The 15006-nt window shown below is 51.9% G+C and overlaps 1 protein-coding gene across 1 annotated transcript in view; it reads right to left on the reverse strand.

Annotated features, from left to right (window-relative positions):
- Window positions 1-767: 767 nt before the first annotated feature.
- LOC119962334 (carboxy-terminal domain RNA polymerase II polypeptide A small phosphatase 1-like) overlaps window positions 768-15006 on the reverse strand; it is a 33111-nt gene continuing 18872 nt past the window's right edge. The window contains exons 5-7 of the mRNA XM_038790313.1: window positions 13583-13675; window positions 7477-7662; window positions 768-2744 (exon numbers count right to left, since the gene is read on the reverse strand). Coding sequence (XP_038646241.1) covers window positions 2619-2744; window positions 7477-7662; window positions 13583-13675 — 405 coding nt within the window. The 3' untranslated portion in view covers window positions 768-2618. The remainder of the gene's footprint in view (window positions 2745-7476; window positions 7663-13582; window positions 13676-15006) is intronic.

Genomic DNA, 15006 nt, shown 5'->3' on the forward strand with positions numbered 1-15006 from the left:
TCCTCCGGAATACTGTGCGTTTGGACCAATGAAGCTTTATTCGCCCGATCCCGGATGGGGTACCGTTGAGGTCCAGGGAAAGAATGGACAACCCGTCCCCAAGCACTGGTGGTCAGTCCAAATGCAGTGCTCCATCCTCCAAAAAATACTCTGCTCCTCCTTCGCTCAGAAAGCATCTCACTCTCACGGGGCTGCAGTGCACAAGGACATGAGTGTGAGCGCACAGATATTAGAGCGGGTGAGCACCCAGCCCAGGGTCACTGTCGCTCACCCCACCGCCACCCCACACACCCACCACCGCCCCTACAAATTGCAGTCGCACAGGCCTGTTAGCAAATTGAAGCCTGCGCCCGGGCAGGCTCGGAGATACGGGGAGGGGGGGGGGGGGGGGGGGGGGGGGGGTCATTGCGCCAGATTGCCCAGCTCACCCGGGGTGAAGCGCAGCCGCTCGGGGAGCAGCTCCCAGTTCCGCGAAGCTCAGCGACAAGGCGAGAACCAGCGGGGGAATCCTGGCCCCACTGAATAGAACAAGGAGGGGTCGGAAGCAGGCGAGTTCGAAACCCACTCCCCCGCGGCAGCCAGGCCTCGGTGCGACCCTGCGACCCCCAACTCAGGCACCCCCCCCCCCCCCTCCCACCCACACACCGACAACCACCAAAATAATCCTCGTATTCCTGACATGTCACAGCAGCTCAATCACATTCCAGATAATTACTATGTCGAATTATATTCAATTATTAACTTGAATTAAATTGTAAACAATTAAATTTAGTAAGTAATTTAATAATCAATTAAATTAAATTACATTTATCAAATGTAATAATTTTTTAATGATTAAATTGGCAAGAATTTTGCGCGGTTACTGCAGGCATCTCTGGACACTGTATCCCCTGCCCAGTCTGCCCCCGCAGTCCCGTCAAGCGCCTACGTGTAAAGAAAGTAGTCCATACGGTCGCAGAAGTAGAGCCTTTTTCCAATGATGGGGAAGAGGCTAGAACGAGGGGGTCAATAATATATGACAGTCACTGACAGATCCAATCAGGAATTCAGGAGAAATCTCTTTACCCAGAGAGAGATAGTGGGAGAATGCGGAAGACACTCCCACAGGGAGTGTTTGAGGTAAACTGCGTCGATGCAGATTTGGGAAAGCTAGACGTGAAAGTGAAGGAGGATGGAGAGATCGGATTGGCTGACAAGGTGAGCTGAACGTGCTGGGAGCAGTCAGGCATGGGTCAGGTGGACCCAAATGGCCTGCTTTTTTTTTCTTGTGCTTTATATTCTCTGCAATCTTTCGGAGGCTGAGGTGAGGGAGGGGCCGTCACTTCCTCCCCTCTCACTCCAGTATGGGATGGGGGGCATTGGGAGGGGAAAAATGGGATTTCTTTGAATTCCAGGATACCTGAATCACACACTTTGATGGATAAGAGTGTTCCTGAGTTTGTATTTCACAGGCTCTCTTCATACTGACCCCCCTTCCCACCCAGTTTCTATAGGAAGCTGCCAAAGGATTTAATTGTCCATTAATAAAAATACAACTGATCTGAGTGGGGGGGGGGGGGGGGGGGGGGGGGGGGGGGCGGCGAGCCCACAGGAGACAGGGCAGCCTGACAGCGCGCGCATGAGAAACCCCAATGCTAATCCCAGGACTCTGTTCCCCGCAAAGTCGGCCAGCGAAACACATACACTTCTGCACATCCGGTAACGGCCCCCTCCCGTCCCACCCTCTACCACTGGACCTCGAAACTGTACTTTCCCCTCCCCCACACCCCCCTCCTGCCACCTCAGACCCTGAGACACCAGCCGGAATTGTGGATGGGTGGGTGGGGGTGAGGTGGTCCGGGGTTGAGGGGGGGGGGGTCTGTCAGCCTGGAAGCAGTCCAGCGACATTGGTCCTAGGCATAGTCATGCTCTTCATTGCCCACCCCCCTCTGCAAACAGGGGGAATCAGAAGCCCCCCCCCCCCCCCCCGGCCCCCAGACCCTCCATCCCAAACGCACGTTATAAAACTCGGGTCGGCCCAGCAGGACAATGCTTCTCTTTGGCCTCTCTTTTATACCAAGTTACATTGATTCAGTTTTCTTTCCTTAGTCAGTCGCCTCCCGCAGCCTCCAACTCTCACTGCTCCGCCAGCATAGCCGCCGGCTGTTCGACTACAGAAGGCTTCGCAGCTGACTCAATCCCCACCCTCACTGGGCGCCCAGCGAGGGGGCTGGCGGGGTTAGAGGAGAGAAGGACAACCGAGCCATTGGATGGGATTGCATTCCCCCCCCCCCCCCCCACCACCACCTTCACTGCTGCAACCCATCAGCACCTACCCACCCCCGCAATGCACAAGGTCCAATATTCAGATTCCAATTCATGGAAAGAAGGAGCAGAGCACAATGTGTCCCACGGGTGGAAGGGTCCACCTCTGATTTCCGTTAAGTGCTGTGAGGCTTGATGGGTCCGTCGTTGCGTGTCCTCGGCCGTGTGCACAGTCCTTGCTGTGACCCCTCTCGATGAAGATAAGGCACGCCGGTGAGAGAAATCATGGCTTGGCCGGGAGGCCCGCCTCCTTCTGGGGTAGGGTGTTGGGGGAAGGACTCCGCAACCCCATTCAGTCTCCGCCTGGCTCAGTGTTAGCTACAGTGATGTTCCCGCAGTGCTGTGAAAATGTTTTCCTCCAGCGAGAGTCTCTCAAAGAAAGGGATCAGGTCCAGCAGCTCCGTGTCAGACATGTCGTCAAACCAGGAAGCAATGGGCACCTGTGCAGGGGGGGGGGGGGGGGTTAGAGAAAACAATACATTAGAAATGTCCAGAATTCCGAGAGACTGCTCCCCACTCGCTCACTCACACTCTAAGTAGTCCACTCGCCCCAACGTAAAGATCTCAGCATTTCTCCCAGTTTTGGTTCCTTGCCCCTCAACAATCAAAGGGGCTCTACTGACACGGTGTCACAGTGGTTAGCACGGACGCCTCACAGCGTCAGGGCCTGTGTGGAGACTGGACCCCCCCCCCCCCCCCCCCCCCCGGTGTCTGCGTGGGTTTCCTCCGGGTGCTCCGGTTTCCTCCCACAGTCCAAAGACATGCAGGTTAGGGTTAGGTGGATTGGCCGCTCTAAATCGCTCCTTAGTGGCCAGGGATGTGCAGTAGGTGGGGGTTATGGGGAGAGGGTGGGGAGTGGGCCTGGGTAGGGTGCTCTTCCAGAGGGTCGGTGCAGACTCGATGGGCCGAATGGCCTCCTTCTGCACTGTCGGGATTCTATGGAAATGAAAGTCTTTCTTTTGTAATTTCCTTGCAACTTCTCACTTCAAACCCTCCCTTCCACCCTATCCCCATAACCCAACAACCCCTCCTAACTTTTTTGGACACTAAGGGCAATTTATCCTGGCCAATCCACCTAACCTGCACATCTTTGGACTGCGGGAGGAAACCGGAGCACCGGGAGGAAACCCACGCAGACACGGGGACAACGTGCAGACTCCGCACAGACAGTGACCCAGCGGGGAATCGAACCTGGGACCCTGGAGCTGTGAAGCCACAGTGCTAACCACTGAGTTACCGTGCTGCCCCTTTCGTGGGATGTGGGCATCGCTGGCTGGGTCAGCATTTGCTGCCCACCCCTAATTGCCTTGAGCGGAGTGGCTTGCTCGGCCATTTCAGAGGGCGAAGCACATTGCTGATCCTCGCGGGGATCGGATTAGCTCAGTTGGCTGGACGGCTGGTTCGGTGATGCGGACCGAGGTTGGCAGCGCGGGTTCAATTCCCGTCACGGCCGAGGATATTCATGAAGTGGATTTTGAAAACCAGGATGAGAAAGCAAGCCTTCTCAACCTTGCCCCTCGCCGGAGGTGTGGTCACCCTTGGGTTAAATCCCAACCAGTCAGCTCCCCCCCTCCGAGGGGGAAGAGCAGCCTGTCATCCTCAGGGACTATGGCGATCTTCATTACATAGTGCTGTGGGTTTGGAGTCACATGTAGGCCTGATGGGGAAGGACGACAGAGTCCCTTCTCTTCTCTAAATCGTAAGAAGTCTTACAACACCAGGTTAAAGTCCAACAGGTTTGTTTCAAACACTAGCTTTCGGAGCACTGCTCCTTCCTCGGGTGAATGGCGAGGTATGTTCCAGAAACATATATATAGACAAATTCAAAGATGCCAGACAATGCTTAGAATGCGAGCATTTGTGGGTAATCAAATCTTTACAGATCCAGAGAGAGGGGTAACCCCAGGTTAAAGAGGTGGGAATTGTCTCAAGCCTGGACAGTTAGTAGGATTTCGCAAGCCCAGGCCAGATGGTGGGGGGTGAATGTAATGCGACATGAATCCCAGGTCCCGGTTGAGGCCGCACTCATGGGTGCGGAACTTGGCTATAAGTTTCTGCTCGGCGATTCTGCATTGTCGCGCGTCCTGAAGGCCGCCTTGGAGAACGCTTACCCGGAGATCAGAGGCTGAATGCCCTTGACTGCTGAAGTGTTCCCCGACTGGAAGGGAACATTCCTGCCTGGCGATTGTCACGCGATGTCTATTCACCCGTTGTCACAGCGTCTGCATGGTCTCGCCAATGTACCACGCTTCGGGACATCCTTTCCTGCAGCCTATGAGGAGGTAGACACCGTTGGCCGAGTCACACGAGTATGTGCCGCGTACCTGGTGGGTGGTGTTTCCACGTGTAATCGTAGTATCCATGTCGATGGTCTGGCACGTCTTGCAGAGATTGCCCTGGCAGGGTTGTGTGGTGTCGTGGTCGCTGTTCTGAAGGCTGGGTAGTTTGCTGCAAACAATGGTTGTTTGAGGTTGCGCGGTTGTTTGAAGGCAAGTAGTGGGGGTGTGGGGATGACCTTGGCAAGATGTTCATCTTCATTTATGATGTGCTGAAGGCTGCGAAGATGATGTCGTAGTTTCTTCGCCCCAGGAAAGTACTGGACGACGAAGAATACTCTTGTCAGTTGTGTCCTGTGTTTGTCTTCTGAGGAGGTCGGTGTGGTTTTTTGCTGTGGCACGTTGGAACTGTCGATCGATGAGTCGAGCGCCATATCCCGTTGGTACGAGAGCATCTTTCAGCGTCTGCAGATGTCTGTTACGCTCCTCCTCGTCTGAGCAGATCCTGTGTATACGGAGGGCTTGTCCATAGGGGATGGCTTCTTTAATGTGTTTCGGGTGAAAGCTGGAGAAGTGGAGCATCGTGAGGTTATCCGTGGGCTTGCGGTAAAGCGAAGTGCTGAGGTGACCGTCCTTGATGGAGATGAGTGTGTCCAAGAATGCAACCGATTTTGGAGAGTAGTCCATGGTGAGTCTGATGATGGGATGGAATTTATTGATCTCATCGTGTAGACGTTTCAGTGGTTCTTCGCTGTGGGTTCAAAGGAAAAAAATGTCATCGATGTATCTGGTGTATAACATCGGTTGAAGGTCCTGTGTGGTGAGGAAATCTTGTTCAAACTTGTGCATGAAGATGTTGGCATATTGAGGTGCGAATTTGGTCCCCATGGCTGTTCCGTGCGTCTGGATGAAGAACTTGTTGTCAAAGGTGAAGACGTTGTGATCTAGAATGAAGCGGATGAGTTGCAAAATTGCGTCTGGAGATTGGCAGTTGTCGGTGTTGAGGACTGAGGCTGTTGCAGTAATGCCGTCGTCATGGGGGATGCTGGTGTAGAGTGCCGAGTCGTCCAGTGTGATAAGGAATGTTCCTGGTTCAACTGGTCCATGGGTGCTGAGTTTCTGTAGGAAGTCCGTCGTGTCGCGACAGAAGCTGGGCGTTCCTTGTACGATGGGTTTCAAGATGCCCTCGATGTGGCCAGAGAGGTTCTCACACAGGGTCCCATTGTCTAAAACGATAGGACGGCCTGGTGTGTTGGCCTAGACAAACACGGGACACAACTGACAGAGTACCCTTCGTCATCCAGTACTTCCCTGGGGCGGAGAAACTATGACATCTTCGCAGCCGTCAACACATCATCAATGAAGATGAACATCTTGCCAAAGTCATCCCCACACCTCCACTACTTGCCTTCAAACAACCGCGCAACGTCAAACAAACCATTGTTTGCAGCAAATTACCCAGCTTTCAGAACAGCGACCACGACACCACACAACCCTGCCATGGCAATCTCTGCAAGACGTGCCAGATCATCGACATGGATACCACCATTACACGTGGAAACACCACCCACCAGGTACGCGGCACATACTCGTGCGACTTGACCAATGTAGTCTACCTCTTACGCTGCAGGAAAGGATGTCCCGAAGCGTGGTACATTGGCGAGACCATGCAGACGCTGCGACAACGAATGAAAGGGCATCGTGCGACAATCACCAGGCAGGAATGTTCCCTTCCAGTCGGGGAACACTTCAGCAGTCAAGGGCATTCAGCCTCTGATCTCCGGGTAAGCGTTCTCCAAGGCGGTCTTCAGGACACGCGACAACGCAGAATCGCCGAGCAGAAATTTATAGCTAGGTTCCGCACACATGGGTACGGCCTCAACCGGGACCTTGGATTCATGTTGCATTACATTCACCCCCCACTATCTGGCTAGGCTTGCAAAATCCTACCAACTGACCAGGCTTGAGACAATTCACACCTCTTTAACCTGTGATTATCCCTCTCCCTGGATCTGTAATGATTTGATTACCCGCAAATGCTTGCATTCCAAGCATTGTCCAGCATCTCTGACTTTGTCTATATAAATGTTTCTGGAACATACCTCTCCATTCACCTGAGGAAGGAGCAGCGCTCCGAAAGCTCGTGTTTGAAACAAACCTGTTGGACTTTAACCTGGTGTAAGACTCCTTACTGTGCTCACCCCAGTCCAACGCCGGCATCTCCACATCATCTCTAAAGGGTATTAGTGAATGACAATCGATGGAAGTAATGGGACTATGACACGGAGGCCAGCTTTTCAATTTTAGATTATCAACTGAATTTAAATTCCACCAGCTGCCCTGGTGGGATTTGAACCCATGTTCCCAGGCCATTAGCCTGGACCTCTGGATTGGACAGTGTGATGATCCAATGCAAAGGAAACTACCAAGGGGCCGTATTTGATTGTGCATTGGGGGTTGAGCGTGAAGCATTCCGGCAGGGTGTAAATTCGCACAGGGCATGATGGGGGGGGGATAAAGGTAGGATGGTTCCCCTGATCAGTGAGCCGAGAACACGGAGACAAAGTCGGAGAATGAGGTGTCGGCCAATCAAATCGGAGGCGAGGTGGGATCTCTTCATTCAGAGGGTGGTGAACATTTGGAATTTTCCCTCCCCCCCCCTCCCCCAGTGCGAGCTCAGGTCACTGAAATATAGACGGAGACGACTGACATCAGGAGACATGGAGAGCACGCGGGATAGGGGTCCTGTGGTAGATGATCAAACTGAATAGCGGAGCAGGCTTGATGGGCTGAATGGCCTACTCCTGTTCCCATGTTCCTTACCGAGAGCCCCCCCCCCCCCCCCCCACACAGGTTGCACGAGGGACAGACTGGGAACCCGCGACTGCTTACGTACAGCATTGTTTGGATGGAAGACGTAGGAGGCGGGCGAGTTGTCAATGATGATGAGTTGGTCTAAGTCCCGCCCGAGCCGGCTGAGATCCTTGACGTAATTGCCTTGGTGGAAGACGCATGATTCACGAAAGAGGCGGAAGCGGAAAGCTCCCCACTTGTCCAGGAGATCGGCTACAGGATCAGCGTACTGTAAAAGCAATGGCAACTGGGGTCATTCTACTCAAAACTCTCCCAAGCTCGTATCCTAACTCGCTCAAAGTCCAATTCGTCCGTCACTCCTTGTGCCCTACCTAACTTCTCATCCTGGTTTTCCAATATCTCCATGGCCTCCCCCCCCCCCCACATCTTTGTAACCTCCACCGGGCCCCAAAACCCTCTTAATACCTCTGCGTGTCCCCCAATTCCTCAGCATCCTGATTTCCACCACTGCACTATTGGCAGCCTTGCCTTCAGCTGCCTGGGCCTCAAGGTCTGGAATTCCCTATCAAAACCTCTCCACCCCACCCTCTCCTTCTTTAAGACACTTAAAATCTACCTTCTTGACCAAGCTTTTGATCACCTGTCCTTTTTTAAGTTCATTTACGGGAGGTGGGTGTCTCTGGTCAGGTCAGCAGATTATTGCCCATCCCAAGTTGTCCTACAGAAGGTGGTGAGCTGCCTTCTTGAACCGCTGCAGTCCCTGAAGCACAGCTACACCTACTGTGCTGTTAGGGAGGGAGCCCCAGTGACAGCGATATATTTCCAAGTCAGGGTGGTGAGTGACTTGGAGGGGAACCTCCAGGTGGTGGGGTTCCCAGGTATCTGCTGCCCTTGTCCTTCTAGATGGTCGTGGTCGTGGGTTTGGAAGGTGCTGCCTAAGGAACCTTGGTGAGTTGCTGCAGTGCATCTTGTAGATGGTACACACGGCTGCCACTGTGCGTCGGTGATGGAGGGTTTGAATGTTTGTGCAAGGGGGAGCAATCAAGCGGGGCTGCTTTGTCCTGGATGGTGTTGAGACACGAGTCCTCGTACCTCATGCCTTGGAGTCAAATTTTGGCCGACAGCACTCATTTGAGGCACCGAGACCTGTGTTTCTGGGTTAAATATGCTTTAATTAGCAATGGGTTGAAGGGTTATGAAGAATGGGCAGGAAAGTGGAGTGGAGGTCACGAGGAGATCAGCAATGATCATATTGAATGGCGGCATGGACTCGAGGGGCTGAATTGCTGATTCCTGTTCCTTGTTCTTATGTTCTAAACATTAGACCATCAGACACAGGAGCAGAATTAGGCCACTCGGCCCATCGACTCTGCCAATCATGGCTGATATGTTTCTTATCCCCATTCTCCTGCCTTCTCCCCATAATTCCAGATCCCCTTATTAATCAAGAATCTATCTCTGCCTTTTTTGTAAAATATGTTTATTCTCCATTTTCACATTTTTCTTCAGCATTTACACCCCACCAACAAACAGTCAATGGTAACAAATACAATGCCGATCCTCTTATCAACAACAACGATCCCATTCTCCCACCACCCCAAACAACGGCCCAGCTGACAATACAAGCATCAAATGAAACAAACCCCCCCCACGGTGGAAGAAACAAAGGAAAACAAAGAAAAAGGAATTAGCAATCGCCTATGGTCACCTTTGACATATACGGTCCACCCCCAACCCCTCCCTAATATTCAATGCCATCCAATCCCCGAAAGAGTACCGTGAATGACACCCACGAATTGCAAACCCCCCCCTTTCCTCCCCTCCATTTCCTCTTATCAAACTCCTCCCCCCAACCTCTGTTCCTTCTCCCCAACTTTCCACCCCGGCTAGACTCATCGGAACCTGTTCTGCCAGGCTCCGATGGCCGCAGCCCCTCCCCCCCACCTCACTCCCGTTCACTGGCCGGCTTAAACCGGCCAGCGTGGAGGCCCCCCCCGCCCGGGTCTCCTTCCCCCTTGCCCAGTCCCAGGAAAACCAAGAAATCCCCTTTAGCACACAGACCCCGCATACACACCCAAGGCCTAAAGAACCATTATAGCAAATGAAAGTCCCATCTCTTCCCTTGTCCAAATATATACAGGGTCGACTCATTTAGTACATACACCAACACGCAGTGAAAAAATAAAGTTACATGAGGCTATATCGATACACCGACCAATTCTCAATTCAGCCACAGTCCTTCTGCCTTCGCAAACTCCTCCGCTGCTTCCGCCGTCCCAAAATAAAAGTCCTTGGATTTGTAGGTCACCCTCAGCTTAGCTGGGTATACTATGCCGCACTGCATCTTACTGATGTACAGTGCCCTCTTCACCCGGTTGAAAGCAGCCCGCCTCCTCGCCAGCTCCACCGTAAAGTCCTGGTATACACGTATACCAGCTCCAGCCCACTGCACCACCCGCTTCTGCTTGGCCCAGCACAGGACCTTCTCCTTTACACTGTACCTACGGAAGCACAGAGTCACTACTCTTGGCGGCTCACTCGCCTTTGGTACAGGCCTCCACGACCGATTAGCCCGATCCAGTTCATATCAGGAGGGATCCTCCCCCCCCCTCCCCCAATAGCTTCGCCAGCATAGCGGCAAAATACTCAGTCGGCCTCGGGCCTTCCACCCCTTCGGGCAGACCCATGACCCTCAGATTCTGTTGCCTGGATCTGTTTTCTAAGTAAGAAGTCTTACAACACCAGGTTAAAGTCCAACAGGTTTGTTTCAAACTCTAGCTTTTGGAGCACTGCTCCTTCCTCAGGTGAATGGCGAGGTATGTTCCAGAAACATTTATATAGACAAAGTCAGAGATGCCGGACAATGCTTGGAATGCGAACATTAGCAGGTAATTGAATCTTTACAGATCCAGAGAGAGGGGTAACCCCAGGTTAAAGAGGTGTGAATTGTCTCAAGCCAGGACAGTTGGTAGGATTTCGCAAGTCCAGGCCAGATGGTGGGGGGTGATTGTAATGCGACATGAATCCCAGGTCCCGGTTGAGGCCGCACTCATGTGTGCGGAACTTGGCTATAAGGCCGCATGAGTGCGGCCTCAACCGGGACCTGGGATTCATGTCGCATTACATCCACCCCCCACTATCTGGCCTGGGCTTGAAAATCCTACCAACTGTCCTGGCCTGAGACAATTCACACCTCTTTAACCTGGGATCACCCCCTATCTCTGGACCTGTAATGATTTGATTACCTGCTAATGCTCGCATTCCAAGCATTGTCTGGCATCTTCGACTTTGTCTATATATATGTTTCTGGAGACATACCTCTTCATTCACCTGAGGAAGGAGCAGTGCTCCGAAAGCTCGTGTTTGAAACAAACCTGTTGGACTTTTAACCGGGTGTTGTAAGACTTCTTACTGTGCTCACCCCAGGCCAACACTGGCATCTCCACATTTTGATTTCTAAGTCTTCCATTTTGGCTCGCAGACCCTTGTTGGTCTCTATCACCCTCCGCAGCTCCTTCCCCATCGAGGTAAGTTGATCACTGTGCTGCAATAAAGCCTCTTCCACTTAGATATCATAGAATTTACAGTGCAGAAGGAGGCCATTCGGCCCATCGAGTCTGCACCGGCTCTTGGAAAGAGCACCCTACCCAAGGTCAACACCTCCACCTTATCCCCATAACCCAGTAACCCCACCCAACACTAAGGGCAATTTTGGACACTAAGGGCAATTTATCACGGCCAATCCACCTAACCTGCGCATCTTTGGACTGTGGGTGGAAACCGGAGCACCCGGAGGAAACCCACGCAGACACGGGGAGGACGTGCAGACTCCACACAGACAGTGACCCAAGCCGGGAATCGAACCCGGGTCCCTGGAGCTGTGAAGCAATTGTGCTATCCACAATGCTACTTCCTTCAGTGTCTCACCTTGCTCCCGCACCTCCGCCGCTGCGTTCATTACCACCGCCGTCGTCACCGGGGAAATTGCCTCCTCCAGCAGCACTTTCAATACCGTCCCCATCTCCTTCCTCATTGCCTCCATGTGTTGTGTGAACTGCCTTTCGAGTTCCACGGCCATCACCTTAGTCATTTCTTCAGCCGTGGGCAATGCGGCCTCCCCTGGTGCCCCAGCCTCCATTTTCCTTGGTGACCCCGTGGTGACCTTTCCACTCCCCGACAGACTGTCAGCCGCTTTTTTCACGACTGTTTTTTAAAAAAAACTTATTTTCGGCATTTCCCTTCACTGTGCCTTCTCCCTGCTTTTGCCGCCTCTGTTGCCCCTGGGACCGGGTGTTAAATGCGGTTCCCGAATGGGAGCCCTCCAATGTGCAACTGCCTCCCGCCCACCATCACCGGAAGTCCCTATCTATCTCTGTCTTAAAGACACTCAGTGAATTGGCCTCCACAGCCTTCTGCGGCAAAGAGTTCCACAGATTCACCACCCTCTGGCTGAAAACATTCCTCCTCATCTCCGTTTTAAAGGATCGTCCCTTTAGTCTGAGATTGTGCCCTCTGGTTCTAGTTTTTCACACAAGTGGAAACATCCTCTCCACGTCCACTCTATCCAGACCTCGCAGTATCCTGTAAGTTTCAATAAGATCCCCACTCATCCTTCTAAACTCCAATGAGTACAGACCCAGAGTCCTCAACCGTTCCTCATATGACAAGTTCTTCATTCCAGGGATCATTCTTGTGAACCTCCTCTGGCCCCTTTCCAAGGCCAGCACATCCTTCCTTAGATACAAGGCCCAAAACTGCTCACAATACTCCAAATGGGGTCTGACCAGAGCCTTATACAGCCTCAGAAGTATATTCCTGGTCTTGTATTCTAGCCCTCTTGACATGGATGCTAACATTGCATTTGCCTTCCCAACTGCCGACTGAACCTGCAGTTAACCTCAAGAGAATCGTAAACAAGGACTCCTACGTCCCTTTGTGCTTCTGATTTCCGAAGCATTTCCCCATTTAGAAAATAGTCTATGCCTCCATTCCTCCTTCCAAAGTGCATAACCTCACACTTTTCCACATTGTATTCCATATGCCACTCATTGCCCACTCTCCTAGCCTGTCCAAGTCCTTCTGCAGCCCCCCTGCTTCCTCAATGTAGTACATTGTATATATTGTGTTGCCCTATTATGTATTCTCATGTATTTTCTTGAATTCTGTTCAATTCCCTTTTCTTCCCATGTACTGAATGATCTGTTGAGCTGCTTGCAGAAAAATACTTTTCACTGTACCTTGGTACACGTGACAATAAACAAATCCAATCCAATCCAATCCAATCCTACCTGTTACCACCTTTCAGAGATGCACCATAGAAAGCATCCTATCGGGCTGCATCACAGCCTGGGTATGGCAACTGCTTGGCCCAGGACCGCAAGGAACTTCAGAGAGTCGTGAACACAGCCCAGTCCATCACACGAACCCGCCTCCCATCCATGGACTCCATCTACACCTCCCGCTGCCTGGGGAAAGCGGGCAGCATAATCAAGGATCCCTCCCACCCGGCTTACTCACTTTTCCAACTTCTTCCATCGGGCAGGAGATACAGAAGTCTGAGAACACGCACGCACAGACTCAAAAACAGCTTCTTCCCCACTGTCACCAGACTCCTAAACGACTCTCTCATGGACTGATCTGATTAACACTACACCCCCGTATGCTTCATCCAATGCCAGTGTTATGTAGTTACATTGTATACCCGGTATTGCCCTATTATGTATTTTCTTTTTAATTTCTTTTCATGTACTAAATGATCCGTTTGAGCTGCTCGCAGAAAAATACTTTTCACTGTAGCTCAGTACGTGACAATAAACAAAATCCAATACCTTTGTATCATCTGCAAACTTAGCAACAGTGCCTTCAATTCCTTTCTCCAGATCATTAATGTATATTGTGAAAAGTTGTGGTCCCAGCACAGACCCCCGAGGCACACCAATAGTCACCGGCTGCCATCCTGAAAAAGACCCCTTTATCCCCACTCTCTGCCTTCTGCCAGTCAGCCAATCCTCTATCCATGCCATTGGTTGCTGTTCAAAGAGTTTAAAGATTCCCCAGCCTGAGCCCATAGTAAAACAACCCCAATCTCAAGATGGGATATTGCACCTCGAGGGACTGGGACAAACAGGATGTTCGGTGTCTCACAGTTTGCGACTGACAAAGATGACTGGCACTGGGAAAGGACTCACCTTGGACAGGCTAGCTGTGAACAGCACGCACTCAAAGAGCTCGCCCATTCTCTTTAAAAACTCGTCCACGTGAGGCCTCTTTAAGACGTACACCTGAAATACAGGAGGGCACCGATGAGGCTGCGGGAGCAGAGAGATCAATACACAAGCACGGTAGCATAGTGGGTAGCACTGTTGTTTCACAGCGCCAGGGTCCTGGATTGAATTCCCGGCTTGGGTCACAGTCTGTGCGGAGTCTGCACGTTCTCCGTGTCTGCGTGGGTTTCCTCCGGGCGCTCCGGTTTCCTCCCACAGTCCCGAAAGACGTGCTTGTTAGGTAATTTGGACATTCTGAATTCTCCCTCTGTGTACCCGAACAGGCGCCGGAATGTGGCGACTAGGGGCTTTTCACAGTAACTTCATTGCAGTGTTAATATAAGCCTACTTGTGACAATAATAAAGATTATTACAAAGGTAGAGCCGGCACAGGTGCGAGGGGCTGAATGGCTACCTGCAGACTTTAATAGTCATGACTGTATAACAAATCACCCGGGAGAAAAGAGGAGGAGAGATATAGAGGGAAGGACGCAAATGGGAGCGACGAGAGGTGAAAGTGAAAACGGAGATGTAGGTGGATAAGAGAGGGAGAGGAAGAGGGGATAGTGGAAGACGATAATAATGAAGGAGAGGGGAAAATAACAAAAAGGGCAGAAGATTCTAATGAAAGCATTCTAATGGAGGACCTCTGTATGTTACAGATGAATGGGTTGGGGATTTGGGTCCAGTGTGAGTGTTTAGATCAGGTTAACATTGATACACATTCAGACTGTAGCAATGAGACATCACGTGGAGACGCTCTCGCACTGACCCATGGTCACTCAGTAGCAGCAGGAATGCGACGAGCCGGTCGAGAGCGATGGGCACGGCTGCCTCCAGAGCCAAGTAGTCAAGGACAGGCCAGAGTTTCACTGAACAGCCTATCCTGGATTACTTGAATCAAGTCACAGCCTCGGTACGGCTCCAGCCGACGATGGAGTTTACGGCGTCGAAGATCAGAGCCTCTCCCGCGGGGTTGGACTCCAATCGTTTGCGTGGAGGCTGGGTCGTGGAACACCGACTCCTCGTCCCAGATCCCTCAGTAATTGTCCGGCAGCTGTTTGGTTTGAAATTCCCAGCGAGGAACGTCACGTGAAAAGGTTGGTATGATGGTGGCCCTTGGGAGATCTAGAACCTTCCGGGGCTACAATGCAACGCGCTTCCCTTCCTTCACCACCGCCACCACACATTTCCGGAGCACCGCTGACCTTGCGTGGGGGTCTCATTGGGAACATAAAAAATATTGTGGTCTGACTTCGCAGCGGAACATACAAAAACATACCAGAGAGTAACTCACTGACAAAGGAGATTGAGGATCTTCTTTATTAATACCAGGAAAATGTACACGT

This window comes from Scyliorhinus canicula, chromosome 2, assembly GCF_902713615.1.
Source record: "Scyliorhinus canicula chromosome 2, sScyCan1.1, whole genome shotgun sequence".
Classification (NCBI taxonomy): domain Eukaryota; kingdom Metazoa; phylum Chordata; class Chondrichthyes; order Carcharhiniformes; family Scyliorhinidae; genus Scyliorhinus; species Scyliorhinus canicula.